At 28.1% G+C, this 17,938-nt stretch overlaps 1 protein-coding gene across 1 annotated transcript in view; it reads right to left on the bottom strand.

The window, feature by feature from the left end:
- LOC136078138 (transient receptor potential cation channel subfamily A member 1-like) overlaps positions 1 to 17,938 on the bottom strand; it is a 124,497-nt gene that overhangs the window by 45,971 nt on the left and 60,588 nt on the right. Inside the window, exons 7-11 of the mRNA XM_065793172.1 lie at positions 10,149 to 10,332; positions 9,833 to 9,937; positions 9,069 to 9,157; positions 2,901 to 3,047; positions 1,665 to 1,776 (exon numbers count right to left, since the gene is read on the bottom strand). Of these exons, the coding sequence (XP_065649244.1) occupies positions 1,665 to 1,776; positions 2,901 to 3,047; positions 9,069 to 9,157; positions 9,833 to 9,937; positions 10,149 to 10,332 (637 nt within the window). The remainder of the gene's footprint in view (positions 1 to 1,664; positions 1,777 to 2,900; positions 3,048 to 9,068; positions 9,158 to 9,832; positions 9,938 to 10,148; positions 10,333 to 17,938) is intronic.

Here is a 17,938-nt window from a genome sequence, read left to right as displayed (position 1 = left end):
CTATGTAACTATGGCTATAATAACAATTTTAAAGTTGTCTCATTTTTTAGTCATCAGGTGTTATATGTGTAAAGTGAAAGCAAGAAAACCAGATTAACTTTTTAAATGCACTTATAAAAAAAACATTCCTTATTAATATCAGATTATTACAAAAAAACTTATACAAGCTCTTGCAACAAATTTGGTCTTGTATGTGACTTGATTGATAAAACATGAAATTAATAACACTTTACTGAGATTTGATAACTCTTGTGTAACTTGTCATTCAGTAAAGTCTCATCCTTTTACTGTGACTGTTCCTAAGTGCTCCAAAATTTCTTTTTTGTATATTTTTTTCCCTCAAACATCAGCTCTTCGGAACTTGTTCCCTTCATCTTGTTTTCCTGATTCATATAATTTGCAATTTTTCAAGTTGTCTGTTAATCATTATCTTATTACTTAAATTTCATCTTTTCTCTTCCAGTAACTTCCATTTCTGGTTACTTGCCACCTTGTTGGAAGTGAATACATTTAAAAAAAAACATACTGCAGTACTGTCAAACACTAGCAAATATAAACACATTACCTGAGTATAAACAAACTGTTCAAAATTTGCTTCAGCTTACCAAAAATCCTTAAAAAGGTGTCACAATTTCAAATATGTTCCAATAAATTTTATTTTATATTGGAAAAAGGGTTGAAGTACTACCAACCTTCACCTAAATTACCAGTTTGTAAAATGCATTTTATTTAAATTAACTCAACTAGGCTAATCTATCCCTATGGTCAACATGCCCTGGAATACAGAATTAGGTATTTTTGTTATTTACTAATACTGTAATTAATTTTTATTTAAAAACTTAAGGATTATATTATTATTAATTTTTCATTATAAAATAAATTAAAACTACATAAAAACTAGTGCAGTGGAGAGTACATAAATCGACTGATTTAAATAGAAATAGCTACAGTGAATTATACATACATCAACCGAGGGGGTTATACATACATCAACTGAGTGGGTTATGTTTATATAAGTAATCTTTTAATCAAAAGAAAAAATTCTTTAAATTTAAAATAAAATAAAAATACTCTAACAATATATTTATAATAAAACATTTATTATAAACATAACAAAGATATTTTATATTAAAAAGATATTTTATATTTAAAATATAAAAAAGAAAAGAGTTAGACAAGAAAAATGAGTAAAAAAAAAAGTTTTTAAAATAAAAAGCAATACAAAATTGTTCTAAAAAATCTAAAGAACTGATAATAATTTAAAAAAATCTAAAGAACTGATAATAATTAAAATAATTTTTAAATTTTTAAAAATTATTATCAGTTCAATTATTATCATTTTTAAAAACTCAGCTTTCAAGAAAACTTTTTTTTTTCACTTAAAGAAAACTCTTTTCTTTTCTCTTTTTTCAGTTTATGAAAAATCTAAGAAAACTTAAAGTCTTGAATCATATAACTCACCTTTATTTTTAAAACAAATTTTTCAACTAGCAATTTTGTAATACTTTTAGAAAAAACACTTAAAAACAAGGCCTATACTTTTACCTTTAGTAAATTTTAAACCAATTGGGAATTCTGCAGTATACAGGATTCCATCAAACTGACTAACACCCTTCAGAAATTAAAGTTCATTGAGCATTAAAAACATTTATAAACACTTTTACCTTGACTTTATCAGAAGGATTTATTATGGAGTCAGCATCTAATAAACATTGTGCACATTGGTACCATCCACGATAAGAAGCACAGTCTAGTGGTGTCATTTGATTGGTATTTCTTAGTAAAATCAAAAAAAAAAAAAGATAAAATAATACATGTAATACAAGATATTTCACATTACTTCAAAAGTTTAGTTTGTAATAAATACAGATTTTCCATATAGTTTTTTTCCCATAATTTTCATGTTCAACCAGTAAATTGTAAACAACTCATCCTTCTCATCATCTTCTAGCAAGTAGATAAAGTTAAAAGGACAGATTCTTTTAACTTTATTTATAAACATCTCAAACCCAGAGGGTCTGACATGTTTGGATTTAGTAAAGTTCAGACTCAGTGAAATTAGATCTATTGAAATCAGTGGTCAACCATACTAGACACAAAACCTTTTAAAGAAATGTAGATCAAATCATGACCCAACAGTTGTGTGCAAAACGTCAAATCAAGACCCAACAATCTATTAATGTGCAAAACGCTCTTGCAATTTATATAAATATTAGAAAAAAGAATTGTAAAAAAATATAAAGTTAAGAAAAATCTAAATTTCTCATTTTTAAACTTATACCAATTTATACCAAATATTTACCATTTAATTAGTACATCACTAGCAAATAGTAAACAAGAAAAAGCATTGTTAGGTTTCCATCAGTCAATAAAAAAAGTTTTTAAAAACATAAGAATTTAAACTAAAAAAATTAAAATTGCAAAAATATTTTTATCTTAATAAATGTACACAAACAATATACAACACAATATAAATGTACACAAACAATATACAACACAATATAAATCACAATAACAATTAATTTTTACTTTTTAATATCCAATTATAATAATTCTACACTTGTGAGATTAGGGCAAATTTCCATAGTCATTTCCTTAATTCAATAAGACATTATAGAAGAGTTAAAGCAATTATTTTCAATCTGATACCCTTCCTGGCCTTAACCTGTTTCGCAGTTCAGGACTTTATATAGTGATCCTGCCATAGGACAATTACCATCAAATTACCATACAAGGCTCATGCACTTTCCCTACGTTTATCTAAACTTAAAAAAGGAGTTCTATTGAAAATTTTTCCTTCTAATAAGTAAGTTGCCTTTACCACATCTCAATAGCTTCACCTGCCCTAAATATATACATTATATAAAATAGTATATAATCTATATAATATATAATTATACCTAGTATGAACTGCTGAACCAACCTCAATAAGCATCTCAACAACTTTAACATGACCTTCCATTGCTGCAAGGTGAAGGGGTGTGTTTGAAGAATCATCAACATCATTAACAATGTTCAAAACATTTGACAATAAGAGTTGAACAATTCTATAATATATAATATATATTTTTTTTAATGTAAAAAAAAAAAGAAAACGGAAAACGTAAGTTAATGTGTTTTCTATCATAATCTTATGTTCGTGACTTTTACAAAAAGTTATAACAAATATTATAATTTGATGATGTTATTATGATGTAAATTATTATTATAATACTATTATGGTATAAAATATAATAATACTATCTATAAAATATAATAATATCATCTAAAAAACAGATTTATATAAAAAAAGTACTTTTTCAATAAGAATATGTAAACAATGTTTTGTTTGAAGAAAACTGTGTGAAAAAAAAATTCTCACAAGTTTACTAATTGAAAAAAGTCCTCACCTAATTTACTAATCGAAAATTTTCTAAACTTTAATTAACAAACTAGTTTTGATTATTTTAAAAACATCTCAAAAAGAAACGATTTGCTATAAAATAACGAAATTATTTGGTATGCTGTAACAGCTTTATCAGTTAAATCTGAGAAATTGTTGATTTGTATAATTGATTGGGAGTACAGCTTGGCACAAGCAAAGAGGAAACAAGATAGCATCACACTAAAAGAGAAAACATTGCATTGATCAGCGGTTTCTTGTACTTTATATTTAATAGACAATTACTTTAACAGTTAGATGAAATAATACAATTAAACAAAAATTGATTACTTAAAAACATTTTTAAAACTGCAACTAATGTGGAATTAGTTGTGACCAAGGAGAAAATTCAATTTTAAGCTGAACTAGTAAAAAGCATATTCTCAAACTTACAGACAACAATGAAAAACTTCTTTTTACTATAAACAAACTTGTTAATGCATCAAGCTTCTACTGCCTTTTGTTGGTTAAAGATAAAAAAGTTATATCAATTATACTTTATATATACTTATATCAATTATAGAACAAAGTTCAATTGGCACAATAGGTACAATATTAGATTAGGGATGCTTAGATAAAGCGCCAATTTAAGAATTCTTAGTTTATGTTAAAACTTTTTTAGCGGGTGTTTGTAGAAAAAAAAGATGGTTAGAACTTTATAAATTATCAGAACTATTCATTCCAGCAGGTAAAAGAATCGGTGAAGAACACATTTTTGTATAGATGATCAAAGTACTCACTATGTGATTGAAAGTTATTAGAATATGTACAGGAAACAACATATAGTTGGTCCCTGCTTACCAACCCACTTAAGTCCTATTTTGCAACTGCTTGACGTGGAATATGTTGTCACATTAAAGATACCTGGTAAAATGTATTAAAACAATATTATGAGTCATCAAAATTCAAAAGTGTTGATAAAGTTTATTAAAATTTTTATATGAGTTGCAAGTGCTTTACCAGAACACATACAGCCATTGGTTTCGAAAAAACTAGGGTAGTACTTTTCAATAAATCAAATAAAAAATTTTTAATAATATTTGAAGATCAAGCACAAACTCCAGCATCACAACTTGCACCAATTATATCATCAAATGCAAAGTGGTCATCATCAGATTTATTAACACCTCCATCACTAATATCAACTTTAGTGCAATTTATTAAGAAAGTTCAAATTTCTATTAAAATATTTTTAGAACCTGTAATTTGCTTATAAAAGGTAACTTAGATAATTTGCTTATAATATTTAGGTTTAGTTAGGTAATTTGCTTACAAAATAAAAATAATAAAATAGAAAATTTATAAAAAATAAAAATTAAAAGAAAAATTTTCTAATAAAAAATTTGATGATGAAATTTTCTAATACAACATTTGATAAGAAACACTATTAGTTAATCAAATAATAAATAAGACATTATAACTGATTTGTTATTAAGCTAATTTCTTAATCATTTCAAAACTGATATTTGCCAAAAAGCCAATAAAAATAAAACAGAAATTTGGCTAATAATGTTCAACAATAAAATAAAACATTTGCTAATGAAATTAAAAATATATGATAGACCATTTTCTCATAAAATCAAAACAATAAATTAGACCTTACCTCATAAAAAAGTAACAAAAAATAGATATATCTTATTAAAAAAATTCTGATCAAGCAGACCTTATTTTAATATATAAATCGCAACAAAATGGAATATTTGCTAATAAAAAAATAATGATTAGATAAAATATTGCAAGAAAAACTTTTGTAAATTGCAAAAAAACAAACATAATATACACCATTTTCTAACAAAAATATTAATAATAAGATGTGCCTTTTAATAATAAGATATTTAATTTTTCACTTTAATTTTTCAAAAAAAAAAAAATAATGACAAGTAGGCATGTGTCACACCTCAGCTATTATTTGTTTTTGTTATTGAGAGAAACTCATTACAATGAAATACAACTTCATAAATTCAGCACAGACCAGTTTATATATTTTTCTAATCCAGTATATCAAAAGCATCAAAAGACACAAATAAAATAAATAATAACAAATGTAAACTATTGCACTTATAAACTATTGTACTTGTTTAATAAAAAATTTATATTTAGTTGCTTATTTACTAATTATAGTTCTTTACTTATTTAATGAACATCTGCAATTGTGTTACATTTAATTTAAAAAATAATGCTTGTTTGCAATACAGCTTTTAATGCACAAACCAACCTTAACAGTTATATTGCTATTTTAGATTCTGATATGTTATATTTTAGATTCTGATATGATGACTGCTATAGGCAGTTCAGCAGCTATCTAGCTTGTGAGAATTAAGTTGCAACTGGATTTACAACAAAAGCTGATGTACTATGCTGTCTCTTGTTTCATCATTAGGAAAAACACCTACCTTTAAATGAAAGTATTCATCTCACCATCACTGAGCTTTAAAAGTTATGTAAAAAAAAACATGAGAATCTTTACTTTGTGAGTAAAACTTTTTTAAGTTTGCTTATTGACTCAGGAGTAAGACAACTCAAGAAGTTGTAAAATATATATCAGCTACTAAAGAACAGCCACTTAAGGATGATCTTCTGCATCTTTTCGATATCTTTACAAAGGATGCAATGAAGATAATGGTTAATAATGAAGACCATTAACTCTTAGTGTAAATGAGACAGGACTTATCTATCCATGAGTCACAAACTACCACAAAGACCAAACAAAAAAAGTCACCCAAGAACATAATTTCAACTTTAGAAGTAACAAGTACTTTGACAGATCCAACTTTCCTGATTAAGGTACTGATTGATGTTTGTCATAGTACCTCGCCAAAAGCCTTGATACATCTTATTGATCTAGAACAGCAACTTGCAAACTTATTGCAGAAAAGAACAGCTTTTCAGTTGATTGTCAACTCCTTTTGCATTGGGATAAAAAAAATTAGATCCCAAAATTGTAGTCTGTAGACATAAAAGTGACTGTAGACCAAAGTGCTGTGATTGTAGCAAGAGCTAAAGTTGAGAAGGTGTTAAAGCTATTTGTCTAATAGTTTTAAATGAATGGAAAATGTGCAATGCAGTTCAGGGTTTAGAATTTGATACCAAATCCTCTGAAACCGACATTCTAAAAAAAGGCACTCAGCTATAAACTTGTCTGTAATGGTTGTTATTACCACATTTTGGAGATTGTTTTGAGCAATGCATTTACTGCTTTGTTGGGTGGAATTCGGAAACCTGAAATAGGTCTGTTCAAGAGATTTAAGAAGAAATGGCTGCATATTGAAAAACAAACATAGTCACCAGCTCAAGACAAACTGTTCAAAAAACTATCAAAGTTCTCAGGAAATAAATGGCAATATTTTAAAATAAATCACACATCACCAGCCAAAAGAAGATTATTGTGAACTCCTATAACTCTGGCAAGTCTTCCTTGGTGTAGACTTAACTGAAACTGACATTACATCCCAAGTTCCTTATGCAACGCACCTTACACAGTAGATGTTAAGATGTTAAGGTCTTACTGAGCTTTGTTTATGAGTGCTTTGGCACAAAGCTCCACTGGCTTTTTTGTGCTCCTTTAAATGACTTGATGTTGTTTGGTCTGCTCCAAATGATCCAAACCAACCAGTTGTTGATTCCACATTATTTACTTTGTCTCATCATCTGTGGTTTTTTTGAAAACATGTCCTAAGCATGGCATTCTTTAATAATTGAGTAAAACTGCACATAAAAAAAGCTAGGACAAACAACCTCCGAACCTCTAATTTATTGAAATTTGAAGATGCAAATTTCAATAACTTAAAGACATTTGTGACCTAGAGAGCCAATTATTTCTATGAACTGTTGAGTACCATGAGGATAGAGAAGTCTAAACATTTCTTGGTCAAGTATGGCATGTTGATTTATCTTACCAGAGGTTATATGAGCATGTGAAACTGCTAAAAGTTATCAATGAAATTGCAGAGCAAGGGAGTGCTTTAATTGACAAATATAAACAAACTCTAACAAAAGATGACAAATAAAATAGTTCCTGCTTTGTTTTGTCAAAAACCATTGCTAGCAATTCCTGATTTCATCTAAAACTAAAGTATAAGTATTGATACTATAGTGCAATATAAAACTATTATTTTCAATCATTTATATACACCAGCAATTCCCAACCTTTACAAAGCGTCGACCCCCAATAACTTTATTACAATTATTACATTTTTTTAACTTTGACTAAATATCTGATTTTATTTATAATTTATACTTTGTAGGCAGCATGCTTTTTTGGTAAATTTTTTATAACTTATTTTACTACAATTTTTTGTTTAATTTTTTATAATAGTCTGTCAACAAAACAATTATATGTTTTGGTTAATATTTACAAAGGTATAAAATGTTTACATTGTAAATATTTTATAAGATCCCATTTTTAAATATTCAATTTGTGTGTCACTTTTGAATGCATAATGTAGATTTAAAACATTGCAAACTTTACAATTTTTTAAGTGTGCATTTTGCAATATGCATTTTACAATTATAAGTCACGTAACTCTGAATATGATGGATATGAACCAATCCTTCAAATATTAAGCTTCAATGGCTGCTGCATTTTGCATCAAGTCTGCTTTTGTTGACACAATAAGCTTCTTAAAACATTGAACTTTCTTGCTTACATAGTTAGGATGTTAGGATTAAAATAATGTTTCAGTTTGTTTGCCCTTATGGATTCGACTGTCATAATTTGATAGCAAATAACACTTTGTGGCTTTTCAATTCCTGCTGCAACTATGAAAGTAAAGCCATTCTTAAAATATTAATCACTATACTTTCTTTTTCTAATACTTGTCTCTTGCTGATTCATTATCTTTCTTTCATTATAGGAACAAAAAGCAAATTTCATCAATATAAAAATTTATAATTAAAATTGGTTGAGTTGGATTTTAGGTGCGCAATTAATACTTAAAAAGTGCGTAGTCATTGTTAGATGTTAACCATCATTTGATAAGTTTAAAACTTATTTTACTCACTTTTTAAGTTGAAAATCATTAATCATAATATAACAATTTAAAAATATTAACTTAGTATGTGAAAGAAGATCTTGAAGATCTTGTTGTTAAAAATTTCAACAACCAAAATTTTTTTTAGCCCTATTAGAATTTCTGAAAACATTAGGCAAAAAAATTTGTAAATTTTTTTGAGTTTCTGATTCAGAAACCCACTTTCTATTCCTCACCTTATATACAATGTTTTCTTTTAGTATTATTAACTTAGTTTGCTTTTTGGAAAATTCTCTTTAAAAACCTGGAAGATGTAATATATACATATATATATGCTATTTTAGCACACAAGTACATGTACATACCTGCATATGTACATGACTTTAGTGCCATCAGAATGCGTTTTCTTGACTAATGGGCATGTGGTCATTTAATGACCAATACATTTAGCACCCAAAACAGTGGACATGCTAGTATTTCTAAACAGTAATTCAAACTTGCGTAACCTGGATACTTAAAGCAAATTTTAGTCACAAAAAAGTCTAGAACTTGTTTACGCTTCATTCATAGAAAACGAATCATAGAAAATTCATAAAATTGAATTTAAACAATTTTCTTTATATTCAAAGAATATAAAGAAAATTATATAAAGTTAAAAATTTCTAAAACTGACTAACTTTAAGTGACCGTTCTTTGCAGCAAGATGTAGAGGTGTTAGACTTTCATGACATTTTGCATCAATACACGCACCTAAGCTCAAGAGAGTCTAAAAAAAAGATAATATCTTAAACAAAGTAAATATAAACCTACTTAAACAAAGTAAGCATAACCATACTTTTAGCAGGCCTAATATTATTTAATATTATAATAAAAATTTACCAAAAAGCAAAATGAAATATTATATAAAAATTATAAAATAGTATTTTCATTATCTTCATAAACAAATTTCTGTATCAAAGTATGTACAAAATGCACTTTGTCAGAAACTATGTCCTATGGACCCAATATGGAAATACCCTTTAGAACTCTCCTATTGAAGACACTAAACTTATTTTATGATGATGTCAATAATGGAATGAAGAACAGAACAAATAACTAAAACGAAAAGAACCAGGTGCTTTATGCTTTTTATCAAACTTTAATTTAAATAAATTCTACATCAAATTTTATATACAATCAAAGATTTAAAAGAAGCAATGTAATCGAAATAAAAGATAAATAAAATAAAAAAATTTTAGATTAATTTTTAAAAATTTTTCAATAAATTATTATTTAACTTTTAATACTGCTAATTAAAGTCTAATTAAAATGGTTGAGGATTAAAATCAGTAAAAAATAAACTTTTCACCCAAAGAAGAAAAAAAAGATTAAAGAAAAAAAAAGGTTTTCTTTTTTTTAAATTTAAAAGAAAAATTAGTTATGATTTTGAATCAAAACTCACCTGAACAATATTCTCATGTCCTTGCTTTGCTGCAATATGAAGAGGTGTCATACCATACTTATCAATTTCCTCCAAAAGGTTCTGAATATCAAGCTTACATAAAATCTAATGTAAAGAAATTAAGGAAAAAAATTTAAGTTTGTTAACATAAAAACCACAAGGAACACCTTTTGCCACCAATAAAATTTTATTATTTACAGAACTGGTAACTAATGAAAACATTTTTTTCATTTAAAAGAGTTATAGGTTTATAAATTACACACTATTTATAAAATTTAAAGCTATGAATTTAAAGCGACACTTCAGAAAATATTACTTCTAATGCTTCTTTAGAATTTTCTTGAGCAGCTAAAGATAAACATGTTCTATCATTTGAATCTTTTGCATATATGCTTGCAGAATATTCCAGCAACAACTTTACTGTTTCAACATAGTTTTTACGTACAGCCATAAGCAATGGTGTTTGATTGTCTTTATCACAACATTCAACATCTACTCCTCTATAAAAAAAATATTTTAAATTACTATTAGGGTTATACATAAAACCTAATAAACGGTGATACATAAAACTCCTCTGTAAAAAAAACAACAAATACTAATGCTAAAATATACATAAAATGCTACTAATAGCACCATTCTAAATCACTAAACCATTCTAATGGCCACAATAGTTGAGGAGGCTATTTTAGTTGTGAGTAGAACCTTTTATAAACTCTATAACTCCAAAACGCAAACCTTGTTTAAAAAAGCTGCTGCGCTGAGAAACAAGTTGAGCGTGGTATTAGCAAGGACGTGGTGGGGGTTGAACTCGGAACTTCAAGCTTATGAGGTGAACACTTTTCCACTACAGCATAGTTAACTATTAGGCTGGTGTAAATGTATTTATAATACATTTTTTCCAGTTTAGGATGCTAAATGCTGCAGATAATAGAAGATAATAGAATTTTAGCATGAACTCATAGCATATTCAGGATCTTCCTAACTCTTTCTATGAGTCAAGAAGATCCTGAGTCATACCATAAGTTTTGCTTGTGAATCTATTTTTATGACTAGGCAGCTGATCCTATTATCTCTTAATAATGGTACAGCTCTATAACTCAGTTTTATGCTTTTGAGGCCGACTGGTAGTTAGGTTTCCCAAACTCTGTGTAGCTTTCAGAAAGGGTGATTCCATCATCAGCTGTAAAGTATCAAAGTACTAACATGTTATGCCTGTTTGTACTTATTGTGTGCATTGTCAAGGCCAAACCTTTTGTTTAAGACAGGTTGTATTTTCTTTACTACTTAGTCTTAAACAAAAATCAAACACGTCTGAAAAATTCTTTCGATTTTATTAGTAAAGTGAACTCATGGGAGATTGACAAAAACAAGGGTCAAGTTTCATTTGATGTAATAAACTTGTATACATCAATACCACTAAAGGAAGCCACTTTAATTCTTATAAACCAATTAAATAAAGATGATTCCTACAAATATTCAACTAAGCTTGCTAAATCTGAAACAAGACAACTCATATAGCTTTGTTTAAACTGCTGTTATTTCCTGTGGAACAACGAAATCCATGAACTTGAGAATTCTGGTCCTATTGGTCTTTCATTCATGGTTGTGCTTGCAGAATCATTTTTACAACATCATGAACAAAATACTTTCAAAATTGCAATGACAGTTAACTCTCCTCTTGACCTAAAATCCTATCTAAGATATATCAACGATAGCCACGCTAGATTTTCCAACACTCAAGAAGCAGAACAATTCCTAATTATCTTAAACAAACAACACCCTGCAATACAATATACGATCAAAACTAAAAGCGAAAACAGAACTCTAAACTTCCTTGATTTAACCATAATAAATAACAACAAAAGTAAATACAAATTTAAAGTTTACAGAAAGGAAGCCATTACTAATATCCAAATTAAATATATCAGGGCCTATTCTAGGAAAAAAATTTGGACAGCGGTACCCCTCTGTCCCAGAGAAGTTTAGTGGAAAATTTGGGTGCGGCACCCTAATTGGCACCCAAATGTGCCAGCAGACATTTTTAAAAAGTTTTTTAATGTCACCCTAATCATATATTTTTTTATATAAATATATACATATGCATATATATATATATATATATATATATATATATATATATATATATATATATATATATATAATATATATATATATATATATATATATATATATATATATATATATATATATATATAAATTTATAAACAAAGAAAATTTTTATGGTACAAATGATTTCATGTCTAAAGGCAATCATAAGCCATGTTTTGCAAAACAAGAAACAAAAAAACCATTAAAATCTAAAGTTACAGTGGAGTGCTGCATCATTAAAACAAAACAAAATACAAAAAAGATAAAAAAAAGGAAAAATCTGAAAACAGATGCCTAATCACTCATATCATATTTTGAAAGATGAAATTTGCCTTTATGTCTACATTTAGATACCAACTCATTCCTTTTCTTTAACAAATTATGATCGGTGTAAAATATTATAATTTTCATATACACATGGGTTGGCCTGTAAGATCTACAACATTTTTCTACAAAAATTTTCATTCAATTGTCAAGTTTACTCTATTTTCTTTTAACCTTAATATTTCCTTAGAGAATTCAGTATCACTTTATATTTTTGATAATAAAAGATTTTGTATGGTTAGCCTATCTAAGTTTAAATGCGGTTTCACTTACTGCAAAATATACTTTTTGATTCTTGTCCGTAGTGCCTTATAGAGTGGCTTGGTACACTGTGTTATTTCCAAGGCATTAAAAAAGTGTTGATTAAAAGAACACTTGCTTTTAATAATACAATTGCAGTTTTTATTGAAAACTGGGGTGTTGTTTTTTATTACATGATGGTAATGAAAGTTAATGATTAATTTGATGTTTAGCATACAACTGTAACTCACCTTTAGAGTAATAAAAATATTGTGATATTTATGACCAACTGGGGTTAACCAATTTTGGTAGAAACACTTTAACTATATGGGGTTAAACCAGATTGTATTGCGCTTAGGGTTTTTTAATAGAGGATGGGTGAGTTTTTGAATATAATTAAATTTAAATTTGTAACCAAACATAAATAAAAAAGGCATATGAAAAATAGTTTCATCAGATGAATAAGCTGACAGTCTAATGAAATAGCTGTCAGCCTAATGAATTAGCTGACAGCCTAATGAATTTGCAGACAGCCTAATAAATTAGAAACCATAACTATAAGTGCAATATAATCTTCTAAAAAAATTTAGAATTAACAAATTTATAATAATTCACAAAAATGTATGCACTTTGCAAATAAAATTTAAAAAAAATTAATGAAAACGCTAGTTGCTTGAATGTGGTAGTAGACTAGTCATTGAGCACCAGTGGTATTAAACTAATGGTGTTAAACATGATCTAGACAATTCTGCTTACTATGTGGCTTAAGTTTCAAGTTTACTCTTGGCCTCTGGAAGTACCCATTAAGACTTAAAAGAACACTTAAAAAAGACTTAAGAATAAAATTGTATAAATAAAGTATAATAAGTACTTTGATAAAAAATAATTAGACTTTAGAACATCAGGGAGGTAAATCTAATAGAACTAAAAAAAAAATTGATAAAAAAAAAAAAAGAAAAAGAGTTAAAAAGAAAATAAAGCCATAAATCTTTTAACTTAAATAAAAATTTATTATGATTTAGATTAATTTAAATTAAAAAAAAGATTAAAAATTAAAACATCAGCAGTACACGAGTTGGTCACTTAGTAACTTCACTTAAAAACAGGTTTATAAAATGTGGGTTATTTTTACCAATATATAAAATAAATCAATATATTTTAATGCAATTAAATAATATTTTTAATATATTTTATGCAATTCAATATATTTTATGCAATTCATTATATAATTATGCAATTATATAATTATGCAATTATGTAATTATGTAATTTATGTAATTATGTAATTATGTAATTATGTAATTATGCAATTATGTAATTATGCATTATATAATTATGCAATTCAATATATTTTAATGCAATTAAATAATATTTAAAGAAAATCTTGTATATAAAAATATGGCAAAACAAATTTTGTAATCTAGTCATTTCGGTTTTTTATAATTAATTTTTAAAAAAAGTATCAGTATAATAGATATGTTAAAGAATGGCTTGCCCATAAATGGTCATATATTGCCCATATATGGATGGCTTGTCCATCCATACATCTCTGACATGATATTCACTCACCTGCAAGTTGCTTTTAAGTATGAGTGTTCTGTTAGAACCTCTAGTGCAATATTTGGTAAGTTACTACACATATATGTTTGTGTTTTGTCTGAACCTCTGGCCCAGCATTAGCTCACCTGCAACTTACTACATATATATTTGTGTGAACCACTGGTTTAGTTTTAGCTTTGTTTCTAAAACTAATGACTACAATTATACAATACATCATTCACCTTTATTTCCAGAATTCCTTTAGATTAAATCTAAATGTTTTTCTTGTGTCTAAAATCTTCAGTATAGAACTCGCTTTTCTAGGCAAAGACTAGGAGAAATAAACTCTGATTTAAAAATCCCCTGCTTCGGGGGAAGGGGGGATTTCTTGGTTGAGTGAAGTTTAAAGATAGTGTCTTAACAAAAGTACTCATCTTAGGAATATGTCAAGTGTATCCAGCTACTGTTATGTAAAAGGCCTCCTAGGCTAAGACTCTAGGGGTATGAAGAACACTTCAGTTGACCACCCTTGCACTCTTTCTTGATCTAATAGACTGATATAGATTTACATCTGTGTTATACTGTTTCCTGCCTAGGATGATTAATGTTGGATTATAGTGTTAAAGAGTGGCTGATTCTATTAAAAGCTGTAAAATATCAGAGTACTAACGGTGTCATGATGGGTGAATTATGAATATATATGAATGGTGTTTCTGATAGTATTTTTGGTGTGCATTGTTGAGGCTGCATAAGCAGCCTTTAGATATGATTTTAGGTTAACTAGCAATACTGAGGCAATTGCATAGCTTATCCCTTGGGGTGCTATGCTCTATCTATGATTGAATCAAGGCATAAAAATATTAAATGTAAAAAACTATCCATACCACCTAACTGTTTCAATCTATCTTTTACAAATATTCATGGTCTTCAAAGAAACTTTTTATTAGTTGAATCTTACCTCTTGCAAAAAATTACCTTAGAGACTTGCTTTTTATGAGATCAATTTGGATTAAATTTGAATCAACTTTAGATTTCAGTGTTGATGGCATTTATCTTTTATTTTGCATTGAGTCTAATGCCAATATGTTCGGTTTTTATTGTACTTCTTCTCAAGAGTCTTTTAAATGTAATTTCTGATCAAATTAACCAAGCCCTTTCTCTTTATCTTTCAGGCAATGGTTTTATTATTGGTAACTAATATATGGGTATGATCTTATTAGCTTTCCAAAGGATAAAGCAGAACTATTTGTAAAGAACTTTTCCTTTATTTTCTCTCTTGAATCAAATAGCCACACTCTTCCTGCCATTACAGTTAAACCTATTGTTAGACATCTTAAATTAGGTCTTAAATTACTTCGGTTTAAATGCTTAAGCTATTTCTTAATTAAACTGTTTTACAGTTTGTGGTTCAGACAGCATTTCTATCATAATATTACAAAAAGATTCTCTAGAACTCTCGTAAATTTTATCTACTTAATAAGTGTTTGACTGAATCTTGTTTTGCTACCAGCTGGAAAATGACATTTGTGGTTCAAATTTTAAAAACAATGGACTATATTCTGGAGATAACTCTAACCTTTCTAACAATCATTTAATCATCTCTCTACTATTAGAATGGTCTTTAAGTGATTATTCATAAAATTTCTAACATTTCATAACTTATTGTTGACAATCCTATATTGATGATTGACAACTTGCACACTGAGCCTCATCCACTTTATGTCTTGGATTATCATTTGCTAAAAACCATTCATTGCAAAGTTAGCATCTGCTAATACCATTCTCTACTTCTGAAAATTTCTTATTTGTTCCTGTATTAGGTCTGAAGACTTTATTGAAGACTTGTTATGAGACTTTATTAAAGACTTGTTATGAGACTTTATGGAAGACTTGTTATGAGACTTTATTGCATAATAAAAACGTTTAATGCTAATAAATGAAATAACATATTTACAATTTCAAAAGTTAAATTGGGTTATTAGCACATTTTAAAGTAGCATGCTGTAATTAAATTTAATTTTAACCCAGGTTAAAAATTATTAAAACATTTCTATTAGTCAATATTATCTTCTAAATATAAGCTAATATAACAAAAAATACTGAGGAAATTAAAATTCAGTATTTGAAAAAAATCATATTTCTTTAAAATTTATTTCTTATAACAACCTTATACTTAACATAATCTTTAAAAATCAAAACCTTGTTTTTTTGCGCAGCAGCCTTGTTTGTCAAGGTTCGTGTTTTGGAGTTATAGAGTTGAGAGTGGGTTGTAACCACAATTTAAGTAACCTCCTCGACTGTAGTAACCTTTGAAAAAAAAAATTTTTGTTTGCTTATCAGTTATTGATTTTTTCTTTCTAATTTTGATTTTTTTTTTTTTTTTTGCTGAACGCAATTTTATGTTAGATTATGTAAAATTAACTATTATGTAAATTCTGTAAAACTGTTTCCTTTCTCTATAAAAATAATTTTTATTTTCTAGTAACTCCCAACTTAATAGTGATTGCTTAAAGCCTTGATGAGATTGAATTGTTTTTTACTATACAAATATGACATTCCTAAATCAACCTTGCAAAAAAAGATATGAAAGATATCTACTATAGCGTAGATTTACAGATATACATTTGCTGAAGTTTTTTTCTTTTTTTTCGGAAAATAAATAAATAAAGAATAATATTAAAAAGTTTTTGCTTCTTTTTATGATAAAATCATTGAGGAAAAATCTAATGTATAAAACTTAAATTGGTTGTTTAGATGAGCACTCTGACATCATACTAATAGTGTAACAAAATAGCCTGCTGCCAGGGGCTTTAATACAAACATCGACTCACAAATAGTTAAAAAATTAGGCTCTCGTGACTTCTGGAGAATCTTTAATAATATCAATAATAAGGGCAAATCTATAATTCCACCTCTCTTGTATGGTTCAGACTTTGTCACGTCACCTAAAGACAAAGCCAAATTGTTTGCTAAAAACTTTTCATCAATATCATCTCTTGATTCCACTAGTTGCGCTCTACCTGATATTGCCAACAAACAGGTTGATCCATTGCTTGACATTCATATCACTCCAGCATCTGTATCTAAAGTGATTTCCTGCCTAGACTCTTCTACAGCTTGTGGCCCGGACAACATACCTGTTATTGTCTTGCAGAAGTGTTCTCCGGAGCTGTCGTCTATACTCTCAAAACTATTCAACAAGTGCTTATCAGAGTCTTGCTTTCCAGCCTGCTGGAAAGCGGCATCTGTTATTCCTATCTTCAAAAATTCTGGAGAGCGATCTGATTCGTCTAACTACCGTCCCATAAGTCTTCTTCCTACCATAAGCAAGGTTTTTGAATCTTTAATTAACAAGCACTTAATTTCTTATCTTGAATCTAATAACTTACTTTCTGACCATCAATATGGATTTCGATCTTCTCGTCAAGGCCATCGCTCTTGACATTTCAAAAGCTTTTGATAAAGTTTGGCATGCTGGTCTTCTCCATAAGCTTTCTTCTTATGGTGCATCCGGCAACATCTTTAAGATCATTGAATCCTTCCTTTCCAATCGTAGCATAAAAGTTGTCCTCGATGGACAACACTCTTCTTCTTATTCTGTAACTTCAGGGGTTCCTCAAGGTTCTATTCTTGGCCCTATACTCTTTTTAATTTACATTAATGATCTGTTTGCTGATGATACTACCATTTATTCTTGTCATGATAAGAAACCAACACCCTCTGATTGCTTGGAGGGGGCATTTGAGCTTGAAAAGGATCTTACTTCTGCTACAGCATGGGGCTCACAGTGGCTGGTGAACTTTAATTCAGATAAAACTCAATTTTTTTCAGCCAATCGTTATCGCAATAATTTAGATCTTCCTATATTTATGAACGGTGATGTACTCGATGAGT

This window comes from Hydra vulgaris, chromosome 03, assembly GCF_038396675.1.
Source record: "Hydra vulgaris chromosome 03, alternate assembly HydraT2T_AEP".
NCBI classification, from domain to species: Eukaryota; Metazoa; Cnidaria; class Hydrozoa; order Anthoathecata; family Hydridae; genus Hydra; species Hydra vulgaris.
The sequence above is the reverse complement of the archived record's forward strand: the minus strand, read 5'-3'. Positions and strand labels throughout refer to the sequence as shown.